This window comes from Anneissia japonica, unplaced genomic scaffold (assembly GCF_011630105.1).
Source record: "Anneissia japonica isolate Jap-2015-1 unplaced genomic scaffold, ASM1163010v1 scaffold7370_len818893_cov191, whole genome shotgun sequence".
Lineage (NCBI taxonomy): Eukaryota > Metazoa > Echinodermata > Crinoidea > Comatulida > Comatulidae > Anneissia > Anneissia japonica.
Genome location: NW_022687459.1, coordinates 516,286 through 531,353, shown reverse-complemented (window position 1 = coordinate 531,353; position 15,068 = coordinate 516,286). Strand labels below are relative to the sequence as shown.

The following is a 15,068-nucleotide window of genomic DNA, read 5'->3' as shown; positions in this document are numbered from 1 at the left end:
TGGAGAATGTATTATTATTAAAATTATTTTGAATGTAAACCTACTTTTGGTAAGTCAATTTGCTAAATGGGAGGACAAACAATTTTATTCCCTCAGACAATCTTTCAAAAAGTTTACTAAATAAGATATGACTATCAACAAAAAGAGAACTTATCTATGCTGCACTTTAATGTTTGTAATTAGATGTACAGTATTAATGCCTTCAAAATTTATTGTATCTTTACAGTAAAACGAACAGAGACAGCATTCTCAGACTAACTTTCGATGGAAGTGAATGCCAGCTTTGCAAGGTTTGCATTTTTTCAGACGTTCTTGTTTCCTGTACAAGCGCTATAAATAGAAATTAAATTATAGTTTCCATAGAGTATAAAGACAAATCATTAGTTTAACATTCTTAATTTAAATAACATATTTTTTTCAATTGAAAGCACTGGCTTATCCAATGTAATCATTTAACTAAAATAAAAACCATCATCACAGTGAATAAGCAAGGGAATGTGTTTGTTAGTTTTAACAAGCTATTATGTGTTGTAATTGTATTGTATTGTACTGCCAAGGGGGGAAAAATATAACCTTTCTTTTTATTATACAAAATACTAAATACCAAGGTTCTAAAAATAGATTTTGATATCATCTGAGCTGCAGTGGATTATACTGTACATTTATTAACTTCATCACTGCAACAGCAAGCAAGGGAATTATTTCTTATAGTCATATAAATTCTGTTCACACTTAATGAAATTAGAAACTTTCTCCTTGTTCATTATCTAGATCAGTTGTTAACATATATTACTTGAGGTAGCAAAATTGTCTTGATGGTGTACAATCGTGAACAAATATTTTTCTTTAGTTTATTTTTTTTAATCACATCCAAAAAGATATTTGCTTATTACAAAATGTCATAATTTATAACATATTCATACAACCTACTGTTTAATGATAAATAATGAATATATCTCTGGCCTTGACATCACATTTTGATCTGTGAAGATTCATAGTACAAAGGAGAACCCCTATTAAAAGACACATTCAAGGTTAATTTACTGTAATAATCAAGTACTGTACTATCAATAAACGATGAAGTATTCCTATTTTATAATTTTACAGAGCTTTCTACTGGACGTACAATATTCTGCAGATCGAATATTAGAGTAATGAATGAGCCAGGCAACATGAGTACTGTTGTAGTGCATGAAATAAGTAATCAGGCTGCCAGTTATGATGGAAGTCCATTACAATCCAATGATAATGGCTAAAGGCCATCTTACTGTCCAGACTATTAAATTATATTTGACAAAACATGCGACATGCTGACAGTGTATGGTCATGATGTTACCGCATCATCACTATACTCTATATAGGCACATATGACTACATCGTCACCGTTTTCACGAAGAGACGCAAACTTTAATTTCGACCAAGACAACAAGAAAAACGTATTTGAAGTGGACTACTTCACAAATTCGTAAATTTCACTATCAAGATATCGACCTTTTAAATAATTGTTTACATGTTTAAAGATAAAGCATCAAACAATTCAAATGTTTAATGTTATTTATTAGTTAACCAGATTCACACTAGAAAAAAATGTTACTTGCAATCAAGCACGGTGCCCTGCTAATTTGTGTCTGTGTGAATACGTAACTGTGTGAAGATTAGCACGAGTCCAATGTATCCATGTAAGAAAAACCAACATCACAATGGCCTGTATTTCTGAGATTGTTTTAAAGGAAGATCTGTGCACATGCTCAGGGTAATATTTAAGATATCGAGTCAAGCAGGGAATGGGGACAATATTGATGTACAATATCAAGTTGACATTGTAATATAAATTCCATGAACAAAAATAGTCGCATGAATACTAAATGGCCAGAAAAGCTATTGAATGGCCAGACAGTCACATGAATTAATAAATGGTCAGATGGCCAACATGAATTATTGAATGGCCAGATAGCCACATAAACTATTGAATGACCAGATTGTCACATGAATTATTAAATGGTCAGATGGCCACGTAAATAACTGAACGGCAAAATGGCCACATGAATTACTAAATGACCAGGTGGTCACATAAATTATTGAATGGCCAGATGGTCACATGATTTATTGATTGGCCAGATGGCTACATAAATTACTGAATAGCGAAATGGCCACATGAATTATTGAATGGTCAGATGGTCACATGAATTATTTATTAACTGGTCAGATGGCCACATAAATTGTTAAATAATGGCAAGAGGGAAAAGATCAATGAATAGCCGGCCTAACTTACCTCTGGACAGCCGTTGCGACGGTTTAACTGGACAGTCCATACATCTTGGTCTCCTAGCCGCTTGTAAATATTGATATCAGTCAGATCCATAAGTCTCCATTTAATTGCTAAATTTTGCTGAAAATGAAAAAAAAAGTCACGATCAATAAGGATTAGGGGAAAAATCCAGAATGTATGAATGGAATCAATTTGCATTAGTTAATAATTTATTTTTATTTATTACATATTTGGCACACATAAACAGATATAATAAAGTATTGTTGGTTAGCAATAACACATTTTTGCATATGTTTTTAGTGTCGTTTTGTAATACCTTAGCAACAATATCCGGGGGGGGGGGGGGGGGGGGGGATAGCAGGAAGGAACATTCTACAACCTCTGACCTTGACCATCTGGCAGACAACTCTTTGAATGTACCCTCCTACAACATTAATACAAACTTTGTTGATTTTCAAATGAACAGTGTTGAAGACCTACTACAGACATCTTTTTACCAGGTCAGCAATAAATACAGTACAGTACCAGGTCAGCAATCCCAGGGTTGTTATACTGTATACTGATAGTGTGTCAAAAATTAATACTATATTTTTTTAAAAATTAAAATACCTTAATCAAATTAAAGTGTCTAAATATTTTACTAGGCTACGTTTGCAAAGTAAAGAGAAGGGTTTGTTATCAAATGAATGCTGTAAATTTTGTGAATTTGTGCTATAAAACAATAAATAAGGCCACTGTAATATCAATCTGTATCATGGAGTGTATTTAACTGGCAATAAATCACTTAAACTACTATATAAACCAAGCTTTTGTTTTTTTGTATTTAATTTATTTTGTTTTTTGAAATTTATGTACAGTGTACTGTACTATCTCACCTACCCATATACTACAATATCTTGTAAAGAAGCACAAGGGCTTATTTTGGATGATAATTTTGCGAAGTAAAGAAGGGGGGGGGGGCTTCTTTTTAAAAATGAATGCTGCAAATTTTGTGAGTTTGTACTATAAAACAAAAAATAAGGCCACTGTAACATCAATCTGTATCATGGAGTGTATTTAAAGAGGGGAGTCCCCTTCAATTCAAGATGGGCTTCAATTCAAGGTTTTACAGTACTTATGTTTCAACATTTAATTCTACTTTACTGTATTTGTAATGTGAAATACATGGTACCGAGGCTAACACATGGCAGGGGTTCCGGGATTCAAGAAATCCCTTCTGGGAAAATCTGCTTAAATGAGCTTTCTTTGTTTAATTTCATTTTGCTGCGCATGGCTATACCCATTGACACTGACTCCTGTGAGATAATTGATAAGAAACTAGCAAAAAACATGAAAATATTATGAATTTGCTGGAGATGGGATGTTGTCAGGGAGATTCTTGTTTGCTTGCTGGGAGTGTGGGAGGCCATCCCGATTTCTGGGAGACTCCCACGGCTTCGAGGAAACTTAGGACACCTGCCATTGTGTATGGATAACTTGGTGGTAAAAAACTGCATTACAGCATTAATTTCTCATGACTACAGAAAAAATATCCGTAAAGCCTTATATTGAGATTTTGTTTATGTAGTGCTTCAAGTATTTGTTTGTCCTGTGTAAGGGATTGCAACTTATTAAAAAAAGACAGTGATAATTATCATTATTGACAATCCTTGGCTCATGTACTTAAAACTGAAGAATAATAAAAAAAATTAGTCCTGGGACACATTGTACACAGCCAAAGCACTGCCAACACTTTAAACTTCACTAGCCTAGCTTACTGTAGGCTGGAAGCTCATTGTCTGAATTTCTTGAACTTTGGTAAAAGCCATCCCCAAACTCCTCCCAATTTCATTGGGTTGCCTAAACCAGAGGAATTACCATAGCTTAGTGCAGTTACCAAGGATTTTGTGTTTGATTCTGACATGTGTGTAGCAGTAGCGGATCCAAGAACTCAAAACAGGGGGCCCAGGGCCCAGGGCCCAGGGAGGGACATTCACAGAAGGGGGTGTGCACCCCAGTCTCACTATGGTTGGGGCTGAGGTAAGAAAATTTATGATTATGGCATTCTCACACCTTAATTTGATCATAATTTTTTTTTCTTTTTTTTTCTCTATTTAAAAAAAAATAATCTTGAAAAATGTAGGGGGTCCTGGGTCGGTTCATCTGCAAATGTACAGGATAGTATGATGCAGCACCAAGGTCTGAGTAAGTGCACATGGGTATCATATTACTACAATAGATAGAGAGACAATCAATGAACAAAAAAGAACATTTAAAGAACAATGACACCGGCTGAGGCTTTCATCCAGCAGCGGACCGACAATAGCTGATGATGAAAGGACACCAGCAATGCGAGGCATTAAGTCACAATGATTACTGTACACCATCATATCTTGCACTTTAGTGTTGTGCACATGACAAAACCATACATTTCTTGCAAAAAGTACAAGTTCTTACATAGTGGGTTAACTTTAAACATTTAAATAATACCATAATAACAATTGCATTTTACAGACAGTATGGTACCAGTACAACCAGACAAGCAGAATGAAATCTGGTTATTGTCTGCCAACAAATGAAACATGTGCCATGATAATTTCTGTCGAGGTCTAATGTTGGTCAAGGCGAAATACAGGTCACTAATAACCCCCCTTTTTTTGAAAAGCCATATTGTCCCCGAGATAAACCTAAAAATAGATGTTTTTCAAGGTTTTTCTTTGTCAAAATTGCACTGTATTGTAAATACTGTATCAACCAGGTATTGGCTTTGGCTAGCATGGCCACAAATGTCTGGCTCCATAATAATTCATCATGTGATATAAATTCATTATCTACAATTATTATTATTATTATTATTATTATTATTTTGAATTGTAATCAATTGAATTGGAATAAAATTATTTAAAGTTTCATAAAAATGTCTACTGTATATAGTTAAATAGCCTGATATAAAAATAAAAAAGAATTAATATTTAATTTAATACGTAAATGACCAAATTTTTGAATGGACAGATGGTCACATTTATTACTAAATGGCCAGATGACTACATAAATTATTGAATGACCAGATGGTCCCCATGAATTACTGAATGGCCAGATGGCCCACATGAATCACTGAATAGCCAGATAGTCACATAAATTACTACAGTAAAATGACCAGATGTCCAGACCAACTATTGGCCACATGACGAAGAATAATTCAATAAATGGCCACATAGTTTTGAATGTATGGTGCAGTCTGAATAAAGAAAACATGTAATAAATGAATGAATGAAAAACATATTTAATGAATGAATGTATGAATAAATGATCGAACGAAGAAAAACAAATGAATGATGGATTGACTAAGTGAAGAGAAAGACTGAAACAATGACTGGATAACCAAATAAAGATTTAAAAAGTGAAATACATAAACAATGTTAATAACTAACCAACTGAAAGAACGGGTTATTATAAAATAATGAAGATACTACTGTATGAACAAAAATATTGGTTAACTAACCAACTGAATGAAAAGGTTATTATAAAATAATGAATATGTATGAATGAACAAACTAACCAACTGAATGAAAGGGTTTATAACATAATAAAAAATAAACAATGAATGAATTAATAATAATAAACAAGATATAATTAGCTAAACAACCTAAAAAAATATTTCTGAATAGGTACAGCAGGTACATGGCATAAAAATATTTTTCAAAACACACTAAAAACATGTGGACACTAGCCAATTACCTAATACTTTAACAGGATTGGGAAACATGGTTTGCTGCTTACTGAATGTTTTGTGGTTTTTAAATATTATAGTAAATTAGTTCCTACCACAACTTACTGTAGGAAGTGACCTTAAGCAGCTGGCCTTTAAATATTCAATAAAAAATATTATGAATAATTTATAAATAAATTATACTGAATGTTTTAATTAGTATTTTTGCCACAACACTGTGTCATTTAGTACAGTGTGGCTTGCCTAGTTAAGTTCAATGATATGAAATGTACATATATACTAATATATTTATTTTCTATTATTCAGTAATTATAAATCATTAATGAATAAATGTTGAACAAATGAAATTATGAATAATTAAGAAAAATTAGGCCAAGTAAAAACAAATTAGTTCCTAATATATTGAAAAAGGAGAATGAGGGCACTGTTTTTTACTCCGAGATGGCAAATCCAAGATGGTTGATGGGAAACAGTTACTACTTTCTAACTTTTACCAAGTAGACACATTGAAAAACAAATAATAGAAGCACTGGACAGGATTCATACAATGTATCCCCAATCACCAACGATTGAGAAAGGAATATTACTGATGTGAGTTAGCCAGATTTTCATATATTTCGTAACATAAAGGCAGTAAAAAGAAAAAAAAAATTGGTGAGGCAGAGAAAATGGATGCACCAGGGGATAAGAAACTAGTAACTGTTTTACTTGGCCTTAAGCTCTGTCTACACTTTCAAATTTTGTGTGATAAAAAAGTGTGATATGCCCATATATGGGCATGATGACATCACACCATGACCATATATAGGCATAGCATTACTATATATGGGCGTGTCACATTTTTTTGTCAAAGTAAATTTGATAGTGTGGATAGAGCTTTATAGAGACTTTACCTGGCATTCAATCTCAATTCCTTTGTTTGCAGATATACGCACAATGCAAGGTCTTTCACCTTGCATCACGTGATACTGTTCCACAATTAGCATCGGCTTGTTGTCAATCAGAGAAGCCAGAAACATCAAGCGGTAGCACGTACTTCCATCTCCACTCTCCTCCGTGAACTTTCTCAGGCTACCTCTAACCTTCATCTTTAATCGGTGTTTATCAATTTTGTTGAGACACCTAAACCATTCCTTCGGGACAAAAGACTTGAAGTGGCTGTCGGAGGTCATCCGCAAGGGGTGGCTACCCTTGTTGTGTTGAAGAATGCTAATGACGATCAAGCCTAGTCTGTCCTCTGTACTCAGGTCTTCAATCTGTCCATGGATAAAATCATCATGGAACTGTTCGTAGAGGTAATTAAGCACTTGCTCCTCATATGAGTTTAGCGCGTGTGCATCAGTCACCACGTGAAAACGAAATCTAAATATAAGATCGCTGTCCTTCTCAATGCGTTCCTTGGGGCTAAGCCACATCTTAGTCTCCCTGTGGCAGATTGCGAACAGCGTAGAGCTCAGGCATTGGATGTTACACTTAGCCGCAGCCTTCTTGCACACCATCTCTCCAGTTAATTTCTCATGCCATGGAATTTGTAACTTCTCCTTTTGGCCGTACAATTGAACTTTTACTGTGTCTTGATTGCTTGATGCCATTTCTTGTTCTTGCTGGTTTTTAGGGCGAACATAAAGCCCCATCTTAAATCGTCTACAACATCCGTGAAATGGCCAGTGTCGCCCGGGCTGGTCTTTGAAATTCTTAGGCATCTAAGAAAGAGAGAAAAAAATATTAAGTCATTTAAGATTGGTACTGTACACTCACAAACCACTTGTTAAAAATCTGCGCCAAAATTGGGAATCACCTTTTAAGTGGTACTATTGGTTATGTAATATTCAAAATGACTGGCGATGAATTCAAGACTTTTCTATACCTTGTTAAGCCAATAATGATAATTTTAAATAAAAATAAATTAGCCAATTAGCGCACCCACTGCCACGCAAAAATTGAATTGTTTTACGCCTGCTGCTGCCACAAAATCTACTAAAATAAGATTTCTGTATTTCTTCCTAATCATATAAATTTAAAGCATTTAACTTTCCCATTACTACACTGTTTACATTCACCAATAAAATTTTATTTTTATTTTCTCCTCTGACTGGATGATTCTGGCAAAAATATTTGCTAAATTTAGTCAACAAATTTTTATTTCTATTTTTTTCCGGCCTCCTTTGAAGATCTTTAAAAATATAAGTTCGCGAAAAAAGCTATAAAAAAAAGTCTTGCCTTACCAGGTTAATATCACCTTTTTAAAAAGATTCCATCATTCTTCGGTGTAGTAATCATAATTCAAATTAGTGTGGTGTTGAAGGAAATGGTTCATCATTTTAATTGCTTAGTTAATCTTGTCTAGCATATCACAGCTCTGATAATTGGTTTGGAATAAATTATTTTATTGTTAACAGTAAAACCAATTTCTTTGCTAATTTGTCAAGACAATAATACTGTACATTAAAACACCTATTAAGCAGACACCTTCCCCTTAATAGGATGTCCCCTGAATAAGGTTTGGCTCTAGTGTTACCATTTAAGATATACTGTACTTTCATTAGTTTCGTGACTGATAAAATGTCCCCAACAGGGGTGCTCCTTAACACTCTGTCCGCCAAACACGGAGATCTCCGTGTTTGCTAACGCAACGCTCGACCGCCAAACACGGAGATCTCCGTGTTTCAGGTTTTTGTACGGAATCCGATAGATGGGGTAATTACAAACATGTACTGACAATTTGAACACTATATTCAGTCTGGACCGTAAGTAGTTCGCTATTTGTTTGTTTACATTAGCGTTGTGCGGTATTGATTTACTTTCACGAAATCGCTATTAACTCAGCTTCGTTGTGCAAAATTGCGTAAATCTCCAAAAGTGAGTCATTTTCATTTTACTGTTACGGGTCACCGATTGTGATTAGAAAAACTGCTGGCGGTCAGAGTGTTAATAGAGGTGTCCCAAATGAGGACTTCTACTGTAGTTCTTAAATAGCATTACCACAAGACAGTTTAGAGTTCATCTCCATTGTACCATGCATGTTATCTATATCAATACGATATTATTAATGAATATGACCATTAAAATATTTTAAACCTGTAACTATCTATAGTGATTGACAGAAAGATCAACATGCTTATCCGGTGTATATTATTCCTATACCAGTAAGATGATCGCTATATTTTAACGACACAAACACTGACACAATCACTGCAATGAACAAGCAACTGGCATATCGGCCTTTGCCTGCATCAATAATGTATTACTTCCTTGTATGAGCTCAAAGAATATTCATATATTCAAATTGAGGCAGATTTACTACGTACGAGGCTGCCACATTCATGAAACTGTATACAAATGGGAAATTAAGAACTGAATATATTATCTGTTCTAAGAATGTAATTTAGTTTATATTTAATTAAAGATTCTGTGACATATTGTAAATATGGTAAATTCTTTAACCCTATTCCCTCTCCCTCCACACCACTCCCCCCACCCACAAAAAAAAATAGTTAGTTTTTCAATTTAAAAATGATTCTCGTAAAAAAGTCTATATTACTGAATTTTAATTTGTGTCTTAATTGTGGCTGATGAAATACTGTACATTATTTGTTCATTTTAAATGTGCAATTCAATATTTAAATTGAGATTTGTCCTACAGTGTAGAATATGTTTAAAAGTCATGACCTTTATAATTGGCATTTCATCCAGTAGTTAACAACCAGAGTGTTATCTCTAGTTTCAGGTCAAAAGTTCAGAGTGTCAGCTAACACTATTTCACTCGCCCCATATCAAAGCATACTGTACTGCATCCCTCCTACAGTATGACTCTGTAAGACAATGTGCAACTTGTACAGTGGTGAATTAATTCACAGTAGCTACATTATCACATAGCTTCACCTGTAGGTATATGTCGAAGGTCAAGACATTAATAAACAACCTAGCTTATTACACAATAAACTTTTAACACCACAATAAAATAATAGGCAACAGGACCATAAAATAATATGCATTCATTCGTCAACCAAATGAATACAGTATATATTGCACGTTCATGCTGTAATTAAGATAGATTTTTAGTTTATAATATGTGATTGACCTTTGAAATACACAACTGAAAGTACAGTAGCATTGGTTTGAACAGCATCTCAAACATATGATGGACTAAAGATGTTTACCTGCCTGCCTCCCCCTCCCCCCAAGTACAGTAAGAGACAACAACAGGACCAAAAGTGTCCCCTTTATGGGGATGTTCCCTTAATAATAGAAGCATTCTTGTAATATGTGCATCCCATTAATAGGAGTCACAGTAGCTATAGTTTTACTGTAAAACACTTCCGTCAATTCGAAGCCAAAGAAGTGTCCACTTAGTAATACAGTAGTAACATTTATAAGCATCTCATTGTGTCAAGTACTTCTTTGCTTCAAGTTCCTGACATGCTCTGTTAAAAATGAGCACTTCAAATAATTGCTTTCAAAAATTACATAATATAAAGAAACTATCCCAGATCCATTCAAGAAAAGTACAAGCTTAGGTTCACACTAGAGCCCTAGTATGTGAATCGGGAGCTACTGTAACTGTTAGCACTGACTGTTAGCACTCATATGAGAATGGCCGATCAGTTAGGCTAACCGTTACCAGGATCTGGATATGCTAACAGTTAGCAAGTTGAGCTTGTTTCTATCATGTACCAATCACACATATACGCATTTCCAATTTTGGGTTTCCTATTGGCCAGTTGATCCCAATGTCATCTTCTTGATATCTGGATTGGGGCTTTTCTTGTACGAACGCAAGGGTGAGTGCATATTATTTCTGGATCCTGGCGTGCGAGATCGTTTCAGTATTAAATTTCAAATTGATTTCCTACTGTAGATTTTAACTGTTCTCAGTTCAGAGGTCAAACAAGTAGGTGTGCCAGTGTTTATTTTATAATTTCATTTGTTTATTTAAAATCAACTCTACACATGAACATACATCATAATTTTTAATATTATCATTGCTGTTTTATTATCTGTTCAAGTGTAGGTCTACAGTACTAATAATATATGTACTGTGTTATAAACATAAGTTGTAGAATTTACGGCACAGGAAGATGGACATAATAGGAACAGATTTTTGGACCAGTTCTGCGTCCCTTTTAAATTCTTATTCAACATTCTCATCAAGACTTGACTTGAGCATCAGGGCCTAAGGCACTATAAAAAATATTATTAGGTTATCACCCTATCTGGGCAGGAAATGTGATAAGGGAGGGAGGCCAAAGCCAATCACCCTTGGGTTGTTTGCTGGTGCATTGATATTCAAAGTAAAACATGATTTAGATAATGCAAACAATATCTACTAAATATTTAATAAAATAAATGAAAAAAATAAATAAATGAAATTAAAAAAAAAATTTTATTAAAAAAAAAAAAAAAAAAAAATAATAATTTTCTAGTACCGCAGGGTTTTAAACTAATAAATTTTTTTTATTGGGCCTAATGATTAGCTTTCTCCTCTCAGTTGCTAAGTAAAAGCTCTCTACTTCCTAAACCTTATAAGCAGTGGTGATATCTAGATGGGTTCCCATCCCGCCCACCTTCCCACTCAGACAAAGCCCCACCCTTCAATCTCTCCCCACTGAAAAAGTTCAAAGTAACAAAATCGTACTCAAATCACCTCCTATCACCTTATTTTGCTATCTAGCGCACCCTTGCTCAATCTGGGAGCCCCCTACTCCGCCTTCATGCCCCCATCAGCTCGCCCCATTTCAAAACTCCTAGATACACCACTGCTCATAATACAGTATGACAGTGTACAGCACTGAGGGTCCCTAATTGTAAAATGTTCGGTGATATACCTTGTGCCTTTCATCTTGTTTGGAATTGGCACCATATAAAATTCAAGATATTATTATTAATAGTTTTGTTTTTTGTTTTTTTTAATAAATTCTTAAGATTTAAAGGAAAAATTTAAAGGAACTTAACAACTAACCAATCACAACAGTGCCAGGAATAAAACATGTGCTGTCCCACAAACACAAGTGCTTACACATACATTTATGCTAATTATTTTTCGGGATCTTAGCAACAATATCCAAAAGTTGGAGCTTAGCAAATAGGTCTACTCCAATATTAAAGCAGTTTACAAGAACACTATCAATTACTAATGGATCCACTAAATATATTCAATGTTTTGTTCTTTTTTGTTTAAAAACTGTGTAACTGTAAGTAAATAAGTATTTTAGCAATATTTTTGGAACAACAAAAAATGAAAACAACATTGAAATCTAGATATTCATAATAGTACAGCAGTTTTAAAAGAAAGTCGACCAATTTGATTATGACTAAGATAAGACCTTGATTCACACATTGTAATCTAGGCCAGACTAATCTTAAGTGAATAGATGATAACAAGCTGACCCTGGTCTGACCCAAGAAGGTTTAGCTTCTGTGTTGTAGACTATAGGTGGTTTACCTTTAGGAACAAAACACTTCTCTACCAAAACATCTGCTCCATACTGTGCACCTACTGTATCTGTCAGAAACTCTGGCAAAAAATGTTTAGATATACAGTACAGTATGTTGTACAGTGTACAACTGATTTCTCTATATACACTTTTCAGTCTACACTGTGACTACAATCCAAAACTGATTACTGTACTCCTGATTGCATTCAACAAATGCATTCAGACCAACACAAACCAACTTTACATTCTAGGGCCTACATAGGCCTAATGTTGACTGAGCTTAGCCAAACAGTGCCTGTGGAATTTGTTGTGATTTGTTCTATTGGATTCCGTGGTAATCAGGAGTAATAAAGATTGTAGCACCCAATCACAACAGGTAACAATTGCGATATCGATTACATATCGACTACTATTGGTGAGCTTTTACACACGATTTTACTTTGTGATTGAGTGTCGCAATTGCTACAACCGATTGCAATGTGATGCTAGTCTGAATGGGATATAAGTCACAAAAAGGGTGTTTGACAAAAAAGGTTAATGATACAGATTTTTGAAAAATTATAAACTAGGGGAAAGGGGATGCACTCTTGGTACACATTCTATGTCTTTGATCAATTATATTTTGAAATTGTCAACTTAAAAATGTTTATGATTGAAATTGAATAACATTTCCATGGAATTTAACAAAAATTGCAGCGAAAATTTGAAAAACAGTTACCATATTGTCATATGTAATCAAAATATAATTTAACTATTCTAGGTATTTACTGCATATAAACTAGAATTTCTATTTATTTTAATTTGATTGAAAAAAAATGTTAATTAAACCAATAGATGTAAAATGTGGCACAGGATGTTTGCATACTGATAATATGTTGGAGAATGCAAACTAGAGCCCTGGTTTATTCAACTGTTTTTCCTTGAGAATAAATGTATATTATCTGTAGACCTAGCTAGGCCCCTCTTTTGAGCATAATATAAAGAAATATTAACTAAAACTTTTAAAAATTCCCATCACCATCACCACCACCAGCGACTGGGTGATGATGAAAGAGGAAATGTTTGTGTAGAATTCAACATTGATTAATATAAATGAACTAAAAAATCAATCATGTTTACGTTAAAATACAGTGACGGTGTAATGTGTTAGCATACAACCTAGAAATCCGCTAACAAAACACAAAGCTTGAATAGGCCTAGGCCTATTCATCCCCAACTATCCTAGAGAGTTGAGGCCATCCAATCAACACAGAAAGGCGATTCCAAAGTCGTGTGCTTCTGTCTTACCCAAAGATGTACTTACCTACAGAATTGAGACAGACAACACCACGCCTGGATCTCGATGTCTTACGACGTCTGATTTGATATCATTTAAAAGTTTACCTAAGCACATATACGGCCGAATAATCAAAGATATTGACATGTATCCAAAATTTCACATTTTCCTCCCCTTGTTTCGCTTTTCTTGAAAGAAAACAATAGGAGTTGAAAGCAAACCGATGGTGTACTCCAGTATAAGTGACCTAGACGTGACACGGAAATGACATCAGTGACTGCAAGCGAGAGGGGGTGCTTTTCAAAATTAAATGATTGACATTCACAATGTTTATTTGATGTTACGGCGAGACTTTTTTATATTTGTTTATCGAACCCATCGATCGCCAATAATGGTCATTTCAAATCCGACACAAAAAGATAGAAATTACAGAAGAAAAATGAAAACTTTTATTGCTCCCATGAAATCTCCATATATAAGATATATAGGTTCCTATAGGCCTATTTCTTTCTCAATTTATATAAATTTAAAGCATTATCAATCACTTTGCTAAACAAGAGAAAAAAATGTTATTTCTATTTTTCCTAATATATTTTCGCACTGAGAGAGTATTTATCAGTCTAGATGGAAAAACAAGATATGGTGTTCCAATTTCTTGCAATCGACTCTGGTAATCGACAGCACACAGTATTGCAAGTTCACTTAATTCAGGATAAACATCGTATATTTGTTACCGGTATATAAAAGCCCGACACATATTCTAATAAAGAAGGACACTGAAAGTCTCTTGTTTGATTTAGTCTTTGTGAGTAATAGGTTATGCCTATAGTAAATTATAAAAAGGGTTATTTTTCTGCACTAAATAAACTATGTGCACTATCTAACTTACCCATAACTCCTACGGTATTTTAACAAATTCCCCAGAAATTGAATCGAATTGATATCCAAATTTATATCGCCTCTTACTGAGCATCATTCGTCTTAAACAAACATCAGACCACTTACCTAAAGTGCACCTACCCAGAAACACCATGGGCTCGAGCCGGCAACGATTGTTTAACATTATATTTATTTCTTTCTTTTGTCATGCGTCTAGGAAACGAGTTATATTGTCAATTGTTGTTCTTGATGAAAACAATGTTATTCTGATTCGCATTTGCACAATGGTATCGGTTTCCGCTTTATATCATGTAAACAATCTTTAGGTCCACAGGTTAATAGCATTGGCACACGCAGGGCCTACTAGTATTTGCTATTCTAGTTTGCTTTGTTACGATTATGCAAATATAATGAAAGTATCTGCCAGTAAGGTGTAAGCTAAATTGTGTCGACTCATTGGATGTATTCTTAATGGTATTTCTACTAGTTGTGGACCCAAAA

The 15,068-nt window shown here is 34.3% G+C and overlaps 1 protein-coding gene across 1 annotated transcript in view; it reads right to left on the bottom strand.

Moving 5' to 3' along the window:
* The window catches only part of LOC117118846 (tyrosine-protein kinase JAK2-like), a 47,771-nt gene extending 33,833 nt beyond the window's left edge, over positions 1 to 13,938 (bottom strand). The window contains exons 1-3 of the mRNA XM_033263570.1: positions 13,716 to 13,938; positions 6,872 to 7,681; positions 2,273 to 2,389 (exon numbers count right to left, since the gene is read on the bottom strand). Coding sequence (XP_033119461.1) covers positions 2,273 to 2,389; positions 6,872 to 7,681 — 927 coding nt within the window. The 5' untranslated portion in view covers positions 13,716 to 13,938. The remainder of the gene's footprint in view (positions 1 to 2,272; positions 2,390 to 6,871; positions 7,682 to 13,715) is intronic.
* Between the last annotated feature and the right edge of the window lie 1,130 nt (positions 13,939 to 15,068).